The sequence below is a fragment of the Anastrepha obliqua genome, chromosome 6 (assembly GCF_027943255.1).
Source record: "Anastrepha obliqua isolate idAnaObli1 chromosome 6, idAnaObli1_1.0, whole genome shotgun sequence".
Lineage (NCBI taxonomy): Eukaryota > Metazoa > Arthropoda > Insecta > Diptera > Tephritidae > Anastrepha > Anastrepha obliqua.
The window spans coordinates 18,745,404-18,763,215 of NC_072897.1; the positions used below are offsets into that span (position 1 = coordinate 18,745,404).

The 17,812-nt window shown below is 38.2% G+C and overlaps 1 protein-coding gene across 1 annotated transcript; it reads left to right on the forward strand.

The window, feature by feature from the left end:
- Nucleotides 1–11,212: 11,212 nt before the first annotated feature.
- On the forward strand, nucleotides 11,213–16,430 carry LOC129250197 (calcium-dependent secretion activator-like). Its single transcript, XM_054889832.1, has 7 exons — nucleotides 11,213–11,243; nucleotides 11,312–11,423; nucleotides 12,695–12,926; nucleotides 13,011–13,261; nucleotides 13,324–13,338; nucleotides 15,857–16,087; nucleotides 16,421–16,430. The coding sequence occupies exons 1-7, from the start codon at nucleotides 11,213–11,215 to the stop codon at nucleotides 16,428–16,430; spliced, it is 882 nt and encodes a 293-aa protein (XP_054745807.1).
- The last annotated feature ends 1,382 nt before the right edge of the window (nucleotides 16,431–17,812 follow it).

Below are 17,812 nucleotides of genomic sequence, written 5' to 3' on the forward strand. Positions count from 1 at the left end.
AGTATTCGTGCTATCTATTCAGTATTTGTTCTTTTTCTGTTATTATTTCACCTTCCTTGTTTTTGCTGAACTTTCATGGTGATATCATGGTTTGTCTTTTGTTTTATAATTCCTTTGCGACTTGTCTTTTTTTGTTATATTTAATTAGGTTTTGCCTTGTCCGCTCATTTAAATATTTTTTTCGTCCTTCGTTTTCTGTATCAAACCACTCATTTCTGGTACATCATTCTGTGCTTATTTTCCTTTAGCTGTCCAATAACCAGATTTTTTGCGCCAGGTCAGATGGTTCCACCAAACACATCCCTTGTTACATTTAGTTTGCTATTGGGCTGGGGAATAAGTTCATAGCATTTTTATATTTTCTTTTATTTTACAATGACTTGTTTGCTTTTTGCCAAAGGGTAAGTATTCATTCGATAGAACTCTTTCACTCTTCAACACCCAGTAGGCAAAATCAATATTCTAGACAAAGCTGCCTAAACAGCCCGGAACATTTGCGTCCTGTATGGAGAAGGTGGTATAGGCGAGTCTAAAGCTCGGAAATGGTATGCAAAATTCAAAAAAATCGATGAAGAACGTCTGAAATCACTTTCGAAGGAGAACCAAACCAATCATGAATTGGCGAAAAAGATTAACTGAGATCATAAAGCGATTCTCAAACAAATTTATTCAATGGGATTTGCCGAATAATTGGGAGCCTTGGTACTTCAAGAGTTCAACGAAAAAAACCAAGAAAGTCGCCTTCAAAGTGCTTCTCAACATCTCGCCCACCATCGAACAACACGTGGTTAAAAACAGCACTTTTTGTACCGAATCGTCACGGGAGATGCGAAATAATGAAACAGAATGGAGTTGGCGGCTCCAGGAGATACGTCTCAACTGAGAAGCAGGCCGGATCTTTATCCAAAGAAGATCATGATATGTGTTTGGTGGGACTGGGAAATGTTCGAAAAAAATGCCATGGGCAACAAGGAGCTCTACATTGCCCAGCTACACCGCGTGAATGAGGCTATTCGACTGAAAAGGCATGATACACATGGTCAACAACGCCAAGTCGTCAAAGACGCACTTCAAGAGCTCGAATGGAAAGTCCTTCAGCATCCGTCATATTCTCCGGACCTTGCACTGACCTTGGGAGAGATACTTTGTCGCCAAGTACTGTCGCTCACTCCGGTGGACGAGCGTCTCGCAATAATCAGTATCAAAGCGAGAATTTTCAGTATCTCGCTCATTTACGGCCACGCCCCGACGGAAGAGAAGGACGATGCGACCAAAGATTCCTTCTATGAGCGCTTGGAACGTTCTCATGAGCGCTGTCCTAACCACGACATTAAAATCGTGTCTGACGACTTCAGTGCCAGGGTGGGCAAGGAGGGAATTTTGGGTCCCACAGTCAGAAAATTCAGCTGCACAACGAAACATCCAGTCACGAACAGAGGCCGATCAACTTCGCTGGTGCTCGAAACGGGGTAGTCTGCAGCACCAGATTCCAGCATAAAAAGATATACCAAGATAAGTGGCTGTCACCTGATAGGAAAACGCAAAACCAAATCGATCATGTTGTGACATATGGAAGACACGCTTCTATTGTTTTAGATGAACGTGCGATCGAAACAGTTGATACGACGAGGAATTTCATGCTGCCACTGAAAGAAAGGATCCTATAGATCAACGATGCGATCGGGCGCAATACGAACCATGAGGGATCGCTGCCGGTAGCTAAGAAAGGAAGAGAGATGTATTATGAGAAAAAAGAGGCGGAAATATGTGAATGCGAGGAGCTTGAGATGCTGCCCAACAGGAACAATGCCCGAAAATTCTACCAGAAAGGTCGCCTGTAAGGTTCTAGCGAGCGTATTGTGAGTAAAGGCTGCAGCTCACCATCAAACAACTGATTGGACCCCATCAGTCTAGCTTTAGGCCTAGAAGGTCCACCATCGATCAGATATTCACAATATGCTAAGTCTTGAAAAAGACCCATGAAAGGAGAATCTACACCCACCATCTTTTCGTCGACTTCACAGCTGCATTCGATACTACGAAAAGAAATTACTTATACGAGGCGTGTTCAAAAAGTATCGCGAATTTTGGGTTTTTTCAAAAAATATTTATTTATTCAATAATATCTATTTTGTCCCCTTCAAAGTAATCCCCATGAGATATTATGCACTTGTGCCAACGTTCTTTCCAATTTTCGAAGCACTTCAAACAATATTTTCTTTATCTTGTTCAGCTCCTCCTTCGATGCCGTCTTTAACTCGTCAATCGTAGCGTAGCGTCGTCCTTTCATGATCCTCATTAGTTTCGAGAACAAGACAAAGTTACAGGGGCCAGATCTGGGGAATACGGTGGCTGTGTCATCAGAGGTGTGTTGTTTTTGGCCAAAAAGTTGCGCACAAGCAGCGATGTGTGAGCAGGGGCGTTATCGTTATGCAAGAGCCATTTTTTTTCTTCCGCATAGGGGGTTGCCAATATTAAACGGACCCATCTGGCAAGCCTGTATCTTTTGACAGAGACGTCAAATCGCTCAATGACATCCCGCTTTGGAAGCGTCAGTCCAAGCAGATTTTTACCATGGAACAGTACACGCCCCGTCAGCGGTTCCAAATTGTCGAAATTTACATTCAACAAAAGAAGTCAATTGTGAAAACTCAACGTGCGTATAAAAAATTAAATAATGTGAAAAGTGCGCCTTCCAAGAACACCATTAAACGTTTGTACGAAAGGTTATCGACTGGTGATGCTTTTTCTGATCCAAAGAGGCCAAATTAAAACCGACCAAGGACATCCCAAAATCGCCGTTCTCAGCAGTTGGGCATTGCTCGGACAACTTAACAACGAATTATCCGCATTGATTTACATTTATTCCCATATAAGATTCAACTAGCAAACCCGGCCCGCTTCGCTGGGCAAAGACATGGTGGGTCCACGTTTTGGCATATATTTCGAGACCCTAGTCATCAATAGGTATGAAAATTACCCCACATTAAAGCACTTATCGACAGCTTTCATTTGATGCCCATATTGCACATCCACAACCAAAGGTTACCCGGGCCCACGTTTTGACCTATATCTCGAGACCCTAGTCACGGAGCGGCATGAGAAATACTCTGTACTAAAGCATTCACCAACAGCTTTCAATTGATATCCATATTGTACAAACACATTCTAGGGTCCACGTGTTGGTCTCTATCTCGGGACCCTAGTCACGGAGCGGCATGAAAAATACTCTGAACTAAAGCATTCACCAACAGCTTCAATTTGATACCCATATTGTACAAACACATTCTAGGGTCCACGTGTTGGTCTCTATCTCGGGACCCTAGTCACGGAGCCGCATGAAAAGTACTCTGAACTAAAGCATTCACCAACAGCTTCCATTTGATACCCATATTGTATATACACATCCGAAGGTTACCCGGGCCCACATTTTGACCTATATCTCGAGACCCCAGTCACGGAGCGGCATGAGAAATACTCTGTGCTAAAGCATTCACCAACAGCTTCCATTTGATACCCATATTGTACAAACACATTCTAGGGTCCACGTCTTGGTCTCTATCTCGGGACCCTAGTCACGGAGCGGCATGAAAAATACTCTGAACTAAAGCATTCACCAACAGCTTCCATTTGATATTCATATTGTACAAACACATTCTAGGGTCCACGTGTTGGTCTCTATCTCGGGACCCTAGTCACGGAGCCGCATGAAGAATACTCTGAACTAAGGCATTCACCAACAGCTTCCATTTGATACCCATATTGTATATACACATCCGAAGGTTACCCGGGCCCACATTTTGACCTATATCTCGAGACCCCAGTCACGGAGCGGCATGAGAAATACTCTGTACTAAAGCATTCACCAACAGCTTCCAATTGATACCCATATTGTACAAACACATTCTAGGGTCCACGTGTTGGTCTCTATGTCGGGACCCTAGTCACGGAGCCGCACGAAAAATACTCTGAACTAAAGCATTCACCAGCAGCTTCCATTTGATACCCATATTGTATATACACATCCGAAGGTTACCCGGGCCCACATTTTGACCTATATCTCGAGACCCCAGTCACGGAGCGGCATGAGAAATACTCTGTACTAAAGCATTCACCAACAGCTTCCATTTGATACCCATATTGTACAAACACATTCTAGGGTCCACGTGTTGGTCTCTATCTCGGGACCCTAGTCACGGAGCGGCATGAAAAATACTCTGAACTAAAGCATTCACCAACAGCTTCCATTTGGTACCCATATTGTACAAACACATTCTAGGGTCCACGTGTTGGTCTCTATCTCGGGACCCTAGTCACGGAGCCGCATGAAAAATACTCTGAACTAAAGCATTCACCAACAGCTTCCATTTGATACACATGTTGTATATACACATCCGAAGGTTACCCGGGCCCACATTTTGACCTATATCTCGAGACCCTAGTCACGGAGCGGCATGAGAAATACTCTGTACTAAAGCATTCACCAACAGCTTCCATTTGATACCCATATTGTACAAACACATTCTAGGGTCCACGTGTTGGTCTCTATCTCGGGACCCTAGTCACGGAGCCGCATGAAAAATACTCTGAACTAAAGCATTCACCAACAGCTTCCATTTGATACCCATACTGTACAAACACATTCTAGGGTCCACGTGTTGGTCTCTATCTCGGGACCCTAGTCACGGAGCCGCATGAAAAATACTCTGTACTAAAGCATTCACCAACAGCTTCCATTTGATACCCATATTGTACAAACACATTCTAGGGTCCACGTTTTGGTCTCTATCTCGAGACCCTAGTCACGGAGCGGCATGAAAAATACTCTGAACTAAAGCATTCACCAACAGCTTTCATTTGATACCGATATTGTATATACACATCCGAAGGTTACCCGGGTCCACGTTTTGACCATTTTCCCGGCAATTATTCGAATTTTTCTCACCTTTAAAACCTTCCATAGACCTCCACGAATAATTCAAGACCAAGATAAGATAAATCCGTTCAGCCATTCTCGAGTTATAAGCGAACATAGGGACAGATTTTCACATTTATATATATTATATATATAGATTGACGCAAAGATTGTTGCCTGCGGACAAGCCTCGTCGATTGGAATGGGTCCAAATAGTCATCGAAGTCCGTCGGGTCTTTCGAATATGGGCAGGTAACATTCCTTAATGACCGTTTTACCCTGTGGCAAGAACTCATGATGAACAACGCCCCTGCAATCGAAGAAAACGATAAGCAAAACTTTTATATTCGACGGAACTTGGCATGCTTTTTTCGGTCTTTGTTCGTGCGAAAGCTTCCATTCAGATGATTGAGCTTTAGGTTCCACGTCATAAGCATAAACTTACGACTCGTCACCAGCTATGACCCTCTGAAGCAAATTTGGGTCGTCCCGGACAGAGTCCAACATCTCATTAGCAATGTTCATGCGATGCTGCTTTTGGTCGAAATTGAGCAGTTTTGGTGCGAATTTTGCAGCGACCCGTCTCATGCCCAAATCATTGAAAAAAATCGAATCATACGAGTCAATCGATATGTCAAGTGTGATTCGACGATTGGCCAATACCATTTTATTTACCTCATCAATATTTTCGTCTGTTGTTGAAGTGCTCGGGCGTCCGGCACGTTTTTCGTCTTTCACATTCTCTCGGCCTTCTGATAACATTTTGTACCACAGATAAACGTTGCTTTGGTCCAAAGTAGCTTTTGCGTATGACACAGTCAACTTTCGGAATGCATCCGCGCACTTAATTTCGTTTTTCACACAAAATTTAATACAGGTTCTTTGATCCATCTTTTTGAATAGGCAAAAATCGACGACGAGCCGAAGCACGTGCAAGAAAAGCAGCTGCCAACAATTAACAATTAACCGCCACAAAAAAATCGAAATTGCGAAAATTCAAAATTCACGATAATTTTTGAACACACCTCTTATGCCGCGATGTGTGAATTCGGTAACCCCGCAAAACTCATACGGCTATGCAAGATGACGTTGTTCAATACCAGCAGCGCCTTTAGAATTGGGGAGAACCTTTCTGAGCCGTTTGATACTAAAAGAGGATTCAAACAAGGTGACTCGCTGTCGTGAGACTTTTTAACCTGATGTTGGAAAGGATCGTACGAGCCGCAGAACTTAATCGCTCAGGCCCAATTTTTTATAAGAGCGTACAATTGTTGGCGAATGCCGATGATATTGACATCATTGAGTAGTAAAGTCCTCTCTCGACGAACAAAACTAACACTCTACAAGACTCTCCTTATACGTATGGCGCAGAAGCGTGGACGATGACGATGTCCGATGTGGCGTCGCTTGGAGTGTTTCAGAGAAAGATTCTGTGGAAGACTCTTAAACGTTTGCACGTTGGCGACGGCGAATATCGCAGACGATGGAACGATGAGCTGAATGAGCTTTACGACGGCATAGACATAGCGCAGCGAATAAAGATCCATCGGTTACGTTGGCTGGGCCAAGTCGTCCGGATGGATACAAACGCTTCGGATCTGAAAGTATTCGATGCGATACCAGCTGATGGTAGCAGAGGAAGAGGAAGGCCTCCTCTGCGTTGGAAAGATCAGGTGAAGAAGACTTGACTTCACTTGGTGTGTCCAATTAGCGCCAGTTAGCGCGAGAAAGAAACGACTGTGGCGCTTTATTAAAATCGGCCAAAGTCGCGTAAGTAGTTATCGTGCCAATTAAGAAAAGAAATAAGTGGATTCATAAAGCTAAGTTTGAACAAAAAAAGTGTTTTCTTTTTTAGGTCCGGGACTTTTTAGCCCATGTGTTACGTTACGTTGCGCGTACTTGACTTAAGGCACCATTTCTGTTGTACTATACCATATTACCATTACCCCGTACAGAGTTTCTCACAAAACAAATAACAACTTTTGAAATAAAAAAATGCGACTTCACAGGTTGATTAAATTGTTCATTAAAAATGTGTGTATATTTGTGAAAAGAAACAAAATATTTATACCATAGAGAAGAGTGTAAGAACATGTGCAAATGAAAAATTTGTAAACAAAACGTGCCTAGCGTAAAATTCAAAAATGTCATTTGGATAACATATACAACAACCAGAAGTAGTTACTGTTGTACAAAACGAAAATAAAAAGGGGCAATTAAAATTCCCGCACTTATCGATTTTTATAAATATTTACCAGTAAGAACTATCTTGCTATTACAAAATAACGATTCCCCAAAAACAGATTGTTTCAATTCTAGGGTAACATATACTAATAGTATTGTAAGTCACTCTCAGTACTACTAGTTTGGCGATTATTTCACCGTTCGCAGGGCTCATCCAAACAAATATCTGCTAAAAATTATGAGTTGAAAAATAAAAACTTTCAGTGCGATTTTGAATTATTTTTAATTGAAATAAACTATACCTTTTGTATTTCCATCCGTCATTGCCATACCGGTCGGCTTTATCCGCATCAAAACATGTTCACCTGTATCCTTTCCCATTATACACAATATGATTCTCACCGAGCCTATCTTGTGTTGGCATTCTTAGTAAATCCAATGTGTTTAATAATTCAGTTAGGTAGTCCTCTTCCCCTGGATCAAGAACACAATCAACCGATTTATACGAATGCAACTGACCAGAAACTTTACTATGAGTTGATACAGAGCCGCCATCTATTGTTACGGATTTGAATTAGGTATTATTTGAAGAATGGTAACACTTAGCTGTCATCTGATTTGACAGAAAATTAGTTTTATTCTTCCGCTGAATGAAAATGGTTGTGTATACGCTCAAAGAACGCTGGGAAATATTGCGACATTACTTTGAAAATCATGGTAATGTTGCAGAATGTGTACGAAAATTACGTACGGCAATCGGAAGAAGAAAAGCACCGAATGAAGCGTATGTTAACAAGAAAAATTGCCGCATTTGGGGCTCAGAAAACCCGCACGCACTCGAAGAAAAGCCGATGCATTCACAACGAGTCACTGTTTGGTGCGGATTTTGGTCGAGAGGCATCATTGGTCCATTTTTCTTCGAAAATGAGCGAGGAGTGGCCGTAACCGTCAATGGAGAGCGTTACCGGGCCATGTTGAACGCATTTTTGTTCCGAGAAATTGAAGAGGAGGATATTGGTGGCATTTGGTTCCAACAAGATGGCGTTACTTGCCACACAGCGAACGCTACGATCAATCTTTTACGCACTGTCTTCGAAGATCGCATTATCAGCCGAAATTCTGATATCGTTTGGCCGCCTCGGAGCTGCGATTTGACGCCGTTGGATTATTATCTTTGGAGTGCCGTCAAAGACCAGTGTTATCCCAACAAACCAGCAACAATTGATGCACTGAAGACCAACATACGCGATGTTATAGCTGAAATACAGCCGCATACAATCGAAAATGTGTTGAAAAATTGGACCGATCGTATGGGATGGTGCATGGCTAGCCGAGGCAGCCAAATGAATGAAATTGTATTCCATCATTAACCGAAAGGATTATACTTCAAAATAAAAAAAACAGTTTGGAAAAATATTGAGTAGTTTCTTTTTTATAGCATTTTCAATTCCGTAAAGTTATATGGCGGACCCTTTATAAACGTTTAAATGAAGCGAATAAGGCAAACTTTTCCGCGTAAAAAGCTTGTATCCTGAGCAATGAGTAATCATTTCATTTAGATTTTTGAACTGCGACTCTTTTACATCATATTACCAAATGCAGGATTGCCATTTTCACCATTTTAACCACTTGACGCTACTGTGTTTCTCACAAAATGCAACAAAAAAGATCAAGTTTTTTATTTCGTAATTAATATGTTGATATTGCTTAAAATAAAAATAATTCAAGATAGAACAAAAAATAGTTATGTATATTATTTCAATATACTTATATTTATATGTACTAAATGTAAGTACATATATAAGAACATCTGAGTATTTTAATTTTGCTTTATAAAATACTAGCAAACCCGGCCCCCTTCGCTGGGCACACTAAAATAGAATAGATATGGTTTAGAACAGAAAATATATGAATTTCATATTATTTATTTCTTTATTCTTTATTCAAGCGCTTTGGCATAAACAATATTTTTTGTTTTTCTATTTGTTTTTGAGTAAATATAAAATATAAATTGAAAATCGGGAAAAATGAAGATTGCTTTTAAATTTCAAATCAACGCATATGAATAAACAGTCGTCTTTTTTCCTGATCATCCATGAATTTTTCGTTTCAATTTATATGTTTTATTAAGCATTGGAGCTTTTTTAACCATTATCCATTTATATTTATCAAAAAATCGTAAGAAATTATTCACTGTTCCAAAATCCACTCCAAAAAAATTCACAAACAATTTTTACATGTTGCACTTACGTTTTTTCCTTATGGCATCCAAATCAGAAAGAAATATTGACACATTGTAACTCACACTGTCAATTTGACAGTTCAGTTCCGCCCCAAGCGTTAAAAAAGTAAGCGACATTATGGCTGGTTCAAAAGAACGCTGTACCCGTTGCCAGTGCTCCGAATTACAACCAAACTTTACGAAACCCATTTTCAAAACTTACTTAACAATGTGCATAAGTTTGGTTTAATTCGGTGCAAAGACACGGCGGGTCCACGTTTTGGCATATATTTCGAGACCTAGTCATCAATAGGTATGAAAATTACCCCGTATTAAAGCACTTATCAACAGCTTTCATTTGATACCCATATTGTACATACACAACCAAAGGTTACCCGGGTCCACGTTTTGACCTATATCTCGAGACCCCAGTCACGGAGCGGCATGAAAAATACTCTGTACTAAACATTCACCAACAGCTTCAATTTGATATCCATATTGTACAAACACATTCTAGGGTCCACGTTTTTGTCTCTATCTCGAGACCCTAGTCACGGAGCGGCATGAAAAATACTCTGGACTAAAGCATTTACCAACAGCTTTCATTTGATACCCATATTGTACATACACAACCAAAGGTTACGCGGGTCCACGTTTTGGACCTATATCTCGAGCCCTATTTCCAAAATAAAATATAATCCATGTTACTCGTGGATGATGTAGCTTTCGAATGGTGAAAGAATTTTTAAAATCGGTCCAGTAGTTTTTGAGCCTATTCATAACAACCAACCAAACAAACAAACAAACAAAGTTTTCCTCTTTATAATATTAGTATAGATTATACAAGAGAAGAAACCGTATGCAGAAGCCGGTATGCATGACAAGTAGCGATTGGCAAGCACGATTCGCTCATGTGTAGTACGTTATATGTACAAACATGTCGAAACTTGCTGTAGCACTTGGGTTGATGCGTTAGAGTATGTCGACCGAGCACGAGCGCTGTTCACTCAAAATCATTCAGCGGTTGAAATCCAGACGGTCAATTAGCTCCACTTTTCGAGTTGGACGTGGTCAGCGGATAAATCAGCTATTACTAGAAACCATCAAAAGTAGTTTACAAAGCCGCGTAAGTGTGTAAATTCACCCGATTCATTGTGTTAGTCACCGACGTAGACGCAGTCCCCTGTCAACTGTTACGATCAGACTAATGAGAGCCCCATGTAAATGAAAAATTACTTCCCTTCCGTACCGTAGTATCGTAGATTTTATCGCAGGATTTTTGAAAATTCCCGTAGAACCGTGTCAGCTAATTGCTCTCTCACCACACAGTACATTTACATAATAAACTTGGAAAAATTTTAATTTTTGTTAAAATAACTTAAAAAAAATGTTTATAATGCTAATTATAGATAAATGAACTATTTGCATTTGTTGGTTTTTGGCTTTGGTTTATTAAACAATGAAATATTGTAACTGATATCGCGGATGTGTGAAAAGTGTGTAAGCAAAAATATCAATAGCAACATTGTGTAGATACAACCAGACACATACACACACAAACTGATGTATTGTGTAAATATACATATAACTTTTTCATCAGAACGTCGACACTTTTTTAATGCTGGAGCGGTAACAATTGAACCGTTCCAAATTGCATTTTGCTTTGCATTTGTACAAATTTCTTGAATACAACAATCGGTGTGTATCGAGTACCGATTTGCATTTCATACGTTATCGACCCGTATAAAATAGCCATATGGCTTAGTGACCGAAATAATAGCCACATAACATAATTTACAATGTCCGGAAAAGAAGTATATGCAGATAAATAAAAGGCTGTCGAAAGAAGCTTATTTTTACACCAAAAAGAAAAAGCGGTCCGTTCGAGAAAAATGACCCGTGAAGTGGAAGTAGATACATTGGGTACACTGCACTTAAATTTATGTATACTGATGTTTCACTTTCACTATTCATGAATTTACTATTAAAAGCTGAAAGTAATATACCTCCCAGCTCTACAGCTGCCGCTAATCGCTGCGCCACGGCCCCCCAAGGTACAAACGCAGTCTTAGCGCCAGTCAATGTGGGGGCCACAGATAGATCGTGGATCGAAAACATAAGACAAGTGTTTTGCGTTTTCGGCGATTTTCTGCTATCGAAAAAAGTGGATCAAAGAAGTTGCGTAAAATTTTGTTTAAAAAATGGAATTAAGTGCTCAGAAACACTTGAAATGTTGACGGTGGCATACGGTGAAAGTACTCTGAGTCAAAAAAATGATTACAAGTGGTACAAGCATTTCAGAGAAGGTCGAGAAGATGTGAACGACGACGCTAGCTCTGAACGCACCAGCACATCAACAACAAATGAAAATTTTGAGAAAGTGAAGAAAATTGTTATAGAGAATCGTCGAGTCACAACTAGAGAAATTGCTGAGAATGTCGGCATATCGGTTGGCTCATGTCAAGCAATCTTTTCGGAAATTTTGGGCATGAAGCGTGTGGCAGCGAAGTTCGTTCCAAAATTGCTGAATTTCTACCAAAAACAACGTCGCATGAGCATCGCTCAGGAATGGTTGAATGACGCCAACGTTGATCTAGATTTGCTTAAAAGGGTCATAACTGGTGACGAATCATGGGTATGGATATATGACATCGAAACCAAAGGCCAATAGTCCCAATGGAAGAGTCAAGGAAAGCCTAGAGTCGATAGCAGAAAATCACCGAACACGCAAAACACTTGTCTTATTTATGCCCCTCACAAACAAACTAAACGTGCCATATTACTGAAACCGTGAACATATCTACAAGACGAGTGTACCAACATAAAAAAATTAAAATCGAAAGTCGAATGTCAAACGTACATCGCAAAATTTGAAAATTTGCTTTATTTTTTGAACACACCTCGTATATATGTAAGTATTTCGCATCAATACGGAGCAACTTGCAATCTCGAAATCAGCCTGTAATTTTAAAGGTTTATTTGGCTCATACGACGTATTTTTTTTAATAAATTGTGTTTGGTGATATAAGCTCAATTCTCAGCGCAATGATCAGATGTGAATTAAGTTAGCTATAAGCTCTCTGAGTGGGTGAGGCCTAAACCATTTTTAGAGATAACCTCACATATGTTTCACTAGATGCACTTTAAAATGGAAAGTTGCTTAATTTTGTGATTTAAATTTCAGAAAAATAACTAAAGACTACTTTTGTATTGGTACTGCTAACCAACATGTTACATCGTCCGTATTAGTACGGAAATTTAGGTTTATGCCTGCTGGTGGAATTGTCAGCGGCGTCCTGAACCTAATCTAATAGAAAACGCTTTAACGGTCCGTCTAACCATGTTTAATTAAAACTTACCGTTTAAAATTTTAGATCATTGCCGGAAATTGATGGCCTAAGCAAGGAAACAGTTCTCACATCCTGGATGGCAAAATTTGACATTATACTTAAAGGTACCGGCGAAGAAGACTCAAAACGACCCCCACGAATGCAACAATCTCTGAACAGTGAATTGATCTTGTCAAAGGAGCAATTATATGATATGTTCCAACAGATAGTAAGCGTTAAAAAATTTGAACATCAAATACTTTTTAACGCATTAATGGTAAGTAAGGCAATTATATAAAACATAATATTAATAAGAAAAGAAGCGAGACGCATCACGATAAAACGTACAATAACATAACAGCTGGATTCAGCCGATGAACAAGCAGCCGCAATTCGTCGCGAGCTAGACGGCAGAATGCAGCGAGTTAGTGAAATGGAAAAAAACCGAAAATTGATGCCTAAGTTTGTGCTTAAGGAGATGGAATCTCTTTATGTTGAAGAGTTAAAATCGTCTATAAATCTATTGATGGCGAATTTGGAATCTTTACCAGTATCTAAAGGAAATATGGATAGCAAGTACGGATTACAAAAGCTCAAACGCTATAATCATAGGTACTAATTTTTTTGGTTACAAAATGGGAAAGTTAACAAAATATATTTTTATTTTATTGCAGCACTCCATCATTTCTGTAAGTTAAATCCTTGTTAAATATTTATTATTAAGCACCAGAGTATAAAACTGAAATAGGAGGTTAAGGAGATAGACATCTAACTTCACACTGCCATTTGGCTCTGCCCGACAAAAAGCCAAACACTTTATGGTATCGAAATATTTTATATTCTCATCAGTCCCATTTGAATCACTTCGTAGTATTGACTTGTTAACGACTATATAGCATTTTTACATATATGTACATATATACACACCCTTTATCTCCAATTTGACTTATGCGTCTTGACATTGTCCTACAAATGGAGGTACCTACAATTTTATGTCGACTATGAACAGCAGATGGTTTTTATGAGAAGCTTTTTTCATAGTAGAAATACGAGTACACTTAAAGGTTTGTCGAGAGACCGCCGCTATTAGAAACGGCTCTCCAATATGTTATGTTTCATGTCTACAGTATGCTTCGGACCCACCGAATAGTAGTCAGTCAGAAACCGGCTCGGCTATGCGGCCATCATGATGAGATAACTAGGACAAGGCAAAAAATGCAAATGCATGCATTTCTATTTTAAACCTTCCACCTTATTGTTATTATATGTATATCGGAGTTTTAAGTCGAGACGAAGAGAATACATGTATGTTAAAACATAATTCGGCATATTTTGTTATGAAGGCATGGTTTTGCATATTGAAAAAGAAGTGGCATAATTTTAATTTGTATGGCATTATTTCAATATTTTGTATACTTATTTGGCATAACTATACTTTTAATTTTTTTACGCATATTTCTTAGTAGTTAGTTTGTAATAACAAATATTTTAAATAATCTGTAAAAACACTATTCAGCAAGAAAACTTCTCGATAAATATTATAGTATATTGATTAATACTCGTAGCTAATGTAGCTTTTCAATGCAAAAGTGATAGATATTTCCTAAACATTTATTATTGTAAATTACGGCTACATGTCAAAATACGTCTAAAAAATAGTTATCTCAAAAGTTTGACTCTGTTTTACTGAAAAACAAATGCTTTGAAATATTTTGAAATACTACAAATTCTTTTAGGGAATACAAATCTAAAACGACCGGCACTGTTTCAGAGCTATCATTTTTGATACATCTGTGGATGCCGACCTTACATTTTCTATATATAAAAACATTTCTCGGTAATAGACATCCTTTTCTTTCAATTTTATGGTAGAATCAAGGTACATCGAAAATGTAGAAACGTAGACAATTAGAATTGATCTTTGAATTCTCAAATTTTGATCAAATTACAGTAAATCTTTGCTAAGAGATTTTGATTTTCTTGTTATCAAAATACTGTTACTTTTTTTCTAATAAACGTATATCTATTTTTCCAGTGAGTTCGATCACTGGATTGCTAAATAAAAGTCATAGACGTATGGCTTGCTTTATTTAATTTCACTTCTTAATCACTTTACTTCATATGTATACGTTCGCACGCTCAACATAAGACTAATTACTTTGTGCGCATGCACCTTTGCTTATCGCGATTTGTTACAATACAGTGGTCATGTTAGTTTTGCTCTACTTATTATCTGCCTTGGACACATTCTTGTATTATTTAAGGCAATAATAACAAAAATTAATTTTTGTATTGTTTTTATTTACTTATATATACATACTCGTACATACATATTTTTATGGACTCTATGTGACGCGTTATGTGTTGTTCTTTCATTAATAAAAAATGTTATTATTTCTAGATTATTTAAACGAATTATATTATATTTTATTTGTATTTTTTACAGCACACCATTTTATAAAGTTTGTACTGAATTTATAAACACTTAAAACTTGATCTTTAGTACATACATATTTTGCCTTGCTCTACTGATTAATATAACGTTCTTCAGGTCGAGCTGATACCTATTTCAAAACCTGTAGGGGAACGGGTGCAACGCTCGGTAGACACTTCTGTAAGGAACTCGAAGATCCCAATAAGATGAATGGTAGGAACCTGTCGATATTAATTTTGAGTACGACCCAACCTAACCTAGGACAATTATAGTTAACAATTTGGTTTTACTACCTAACTTTGAAATATGTATTATCGCATCAAACATATGGCATTCTTGCGATTATGCAGATATTCGCACTTTTCCACCTCTAATTTACCGTCGGAATTATTCTACTTATAGTCTTAATGAAATGCTAAATCAAAGCTAGGTACATCTAGGTACATCATAAAAAATGTATTCAAAGGGTTCATAACTTCTTCTCGAAGAAACTTAATTGAAATAATTTAAGAACCCTTCCCGCTTAACTAACAGCACACTGAAAGTTAAGCCATCATCTGGGAAAGATTACACTTTCTGAAAAAATGGAACGTAAGTAGGTATTGCGAGTTGGTGACGAAAATGCCAAGCTTTTAAGTGACACACTTTACCCCCATCTTGTCCCACATGCTCCACTTGACAGCTTTCCACTTTGTTCCGTTCTTTATTTTTCCCCCTTCTAGCGTTTGTTTTGGTATAATTGTCATTCTTTTTGTTAATGTGTTTTTAAGTAGGAAGATGGTATTGCGATCACATGGATCACTTTCAAAATTGGAAGGTGACACAGATGAGGGTATAACGCAACTGACGAAATTAGATGTTGTGCTCTCTTTTCAACTGGAAGTAATCGTCATGGAAGTAAAGGGACTTAAATCGCTAGCTCCTAATAGAATAGTTTATTGCACTATGGAAGTGGAGAATGGTGAAAAACTGCAAACGGACCAGGCTGAGGCTTCGAAACCAATGTAAGTACAAAATAAATACACTACAAGTGTCAAAAAACCGAATCCACAGTAACATTTATTATGAGAATTATTCACAAAAATAACATAATTCCGGCTTATTAATGTACTTTCGCTAGTATGTAAAAATGTTAGCATTTCTTTTAATCAAATGTGTGAAAAGTCTTCACTGCTTTGTGAAGATATTTAAATTGTTTAAAAAAAATTATAAGGAGGGAAACGCGAAATTAATTTAATATTGCCTGTAGTCGCGTAATTAAAAAATAACACCGCACACACCCGATTAACAATTCAAAAGTGATGCTCTTTATTAATTCTTGTCCTTATATTATGCAGAGAACGTTAATGTATAGAGAAGTCTCACAGGCTACGAATAGTGTGAATTGTCAAAACTGAAGTGAAACCGCGAAGACTTTTCCACCTCGCTCAACTCGACAACGGGGAAGTTTTTAACAGAGCAGATTACATTCAATTATGTACAAGTACATTGGCTCAGCTCAGTTTTTGGCTTCTGTATGAAATCAAATTGACGAATGCCGACGGCATTTTGCAAGGAATTTTCTTGTGCATTTCTATGTTCCCTTGATAAACGAAAATTTATTCAATTTATATTTTGAAACAAATACAAGAAATAAAAAAAGACATGAAATTATGCGCCAACATTTAAAATCAAAGTAACTTAAATGTTTTTGATTTAATTTAAAAAGAAGAATTTAAACAAAATACATTATAAAACGACCTCGCATTTTGTTGTGTGCGTTTTAGTAAATTTAAAACTTCCTACAAATTTGATGAAAATGTTTACTAATTTTTTGAGTCAAAATTAATTTTAGACGAGAATTCATAGAGCATACAAGTGTTTTGGTATATTTATATATATGTATATTACTATGTACATCAATATATGTATACACATAATATGTTTGTGCAAAAGTTCAATTGCATCTTCAATTCTTATAGTGTTACATATGTATGTATGTGCACACGCACTGCAGCAACCACGACCTATCTCTCGTCCCATCGCCTTATCATATTTACATTTGAATATGCATTTATTTAATCCCTTGCCAAGCGAAATTGTTTTCAATTTACATTTATTACGGGGAATAATTACTATGTATGCATTTTCTAGATAGTATAAAACTTTGAAATTACCGAGTTAGGGCAGTTTTCACGACTTCTGATATCATATTTGCGAGCAGATTTTTCCAAAACGTCCCAAATATGCTCAATTGGGTTAAGGTCTGGTGACTGGGGAGGTGTTTTGAGCTGTCTTGGTGCATGCTAAAGAAGCCAGTCTCGAACAATATGCGCAGTATGCTTGGGGTTGTTGTCTTGTTGGAAAATCCATTGGTTTCCCAGGCCCAAGATTTCCACAGATGGCTTCGGATTTTGTTCCAATATTGTCTTATACTGATATCTATCCATAACGCCTTGAACAAAAACCAATCGACCAATTCCATATGCCACCATAGCTCCCCACACCATAACAGTACCCCCACCATGTTTCACAGTGGGTATAATATTTTTGCGATCAAGTGCAGTATTCGGTTTTCGACAAACCTTGTTTCGGCCGTCATTCCTGAAAATTATACTTACTTTCATCAGTAAATATAACTTTCTTCCAAAAATCCATTCCTTTCTGTAAATGTGTCTCAGCAAAATCCAGGCGAAGTTGACGATTCTCGGCTGAAATAAATAGCTTTTTGAGTGCTGTTCTACTTTTAA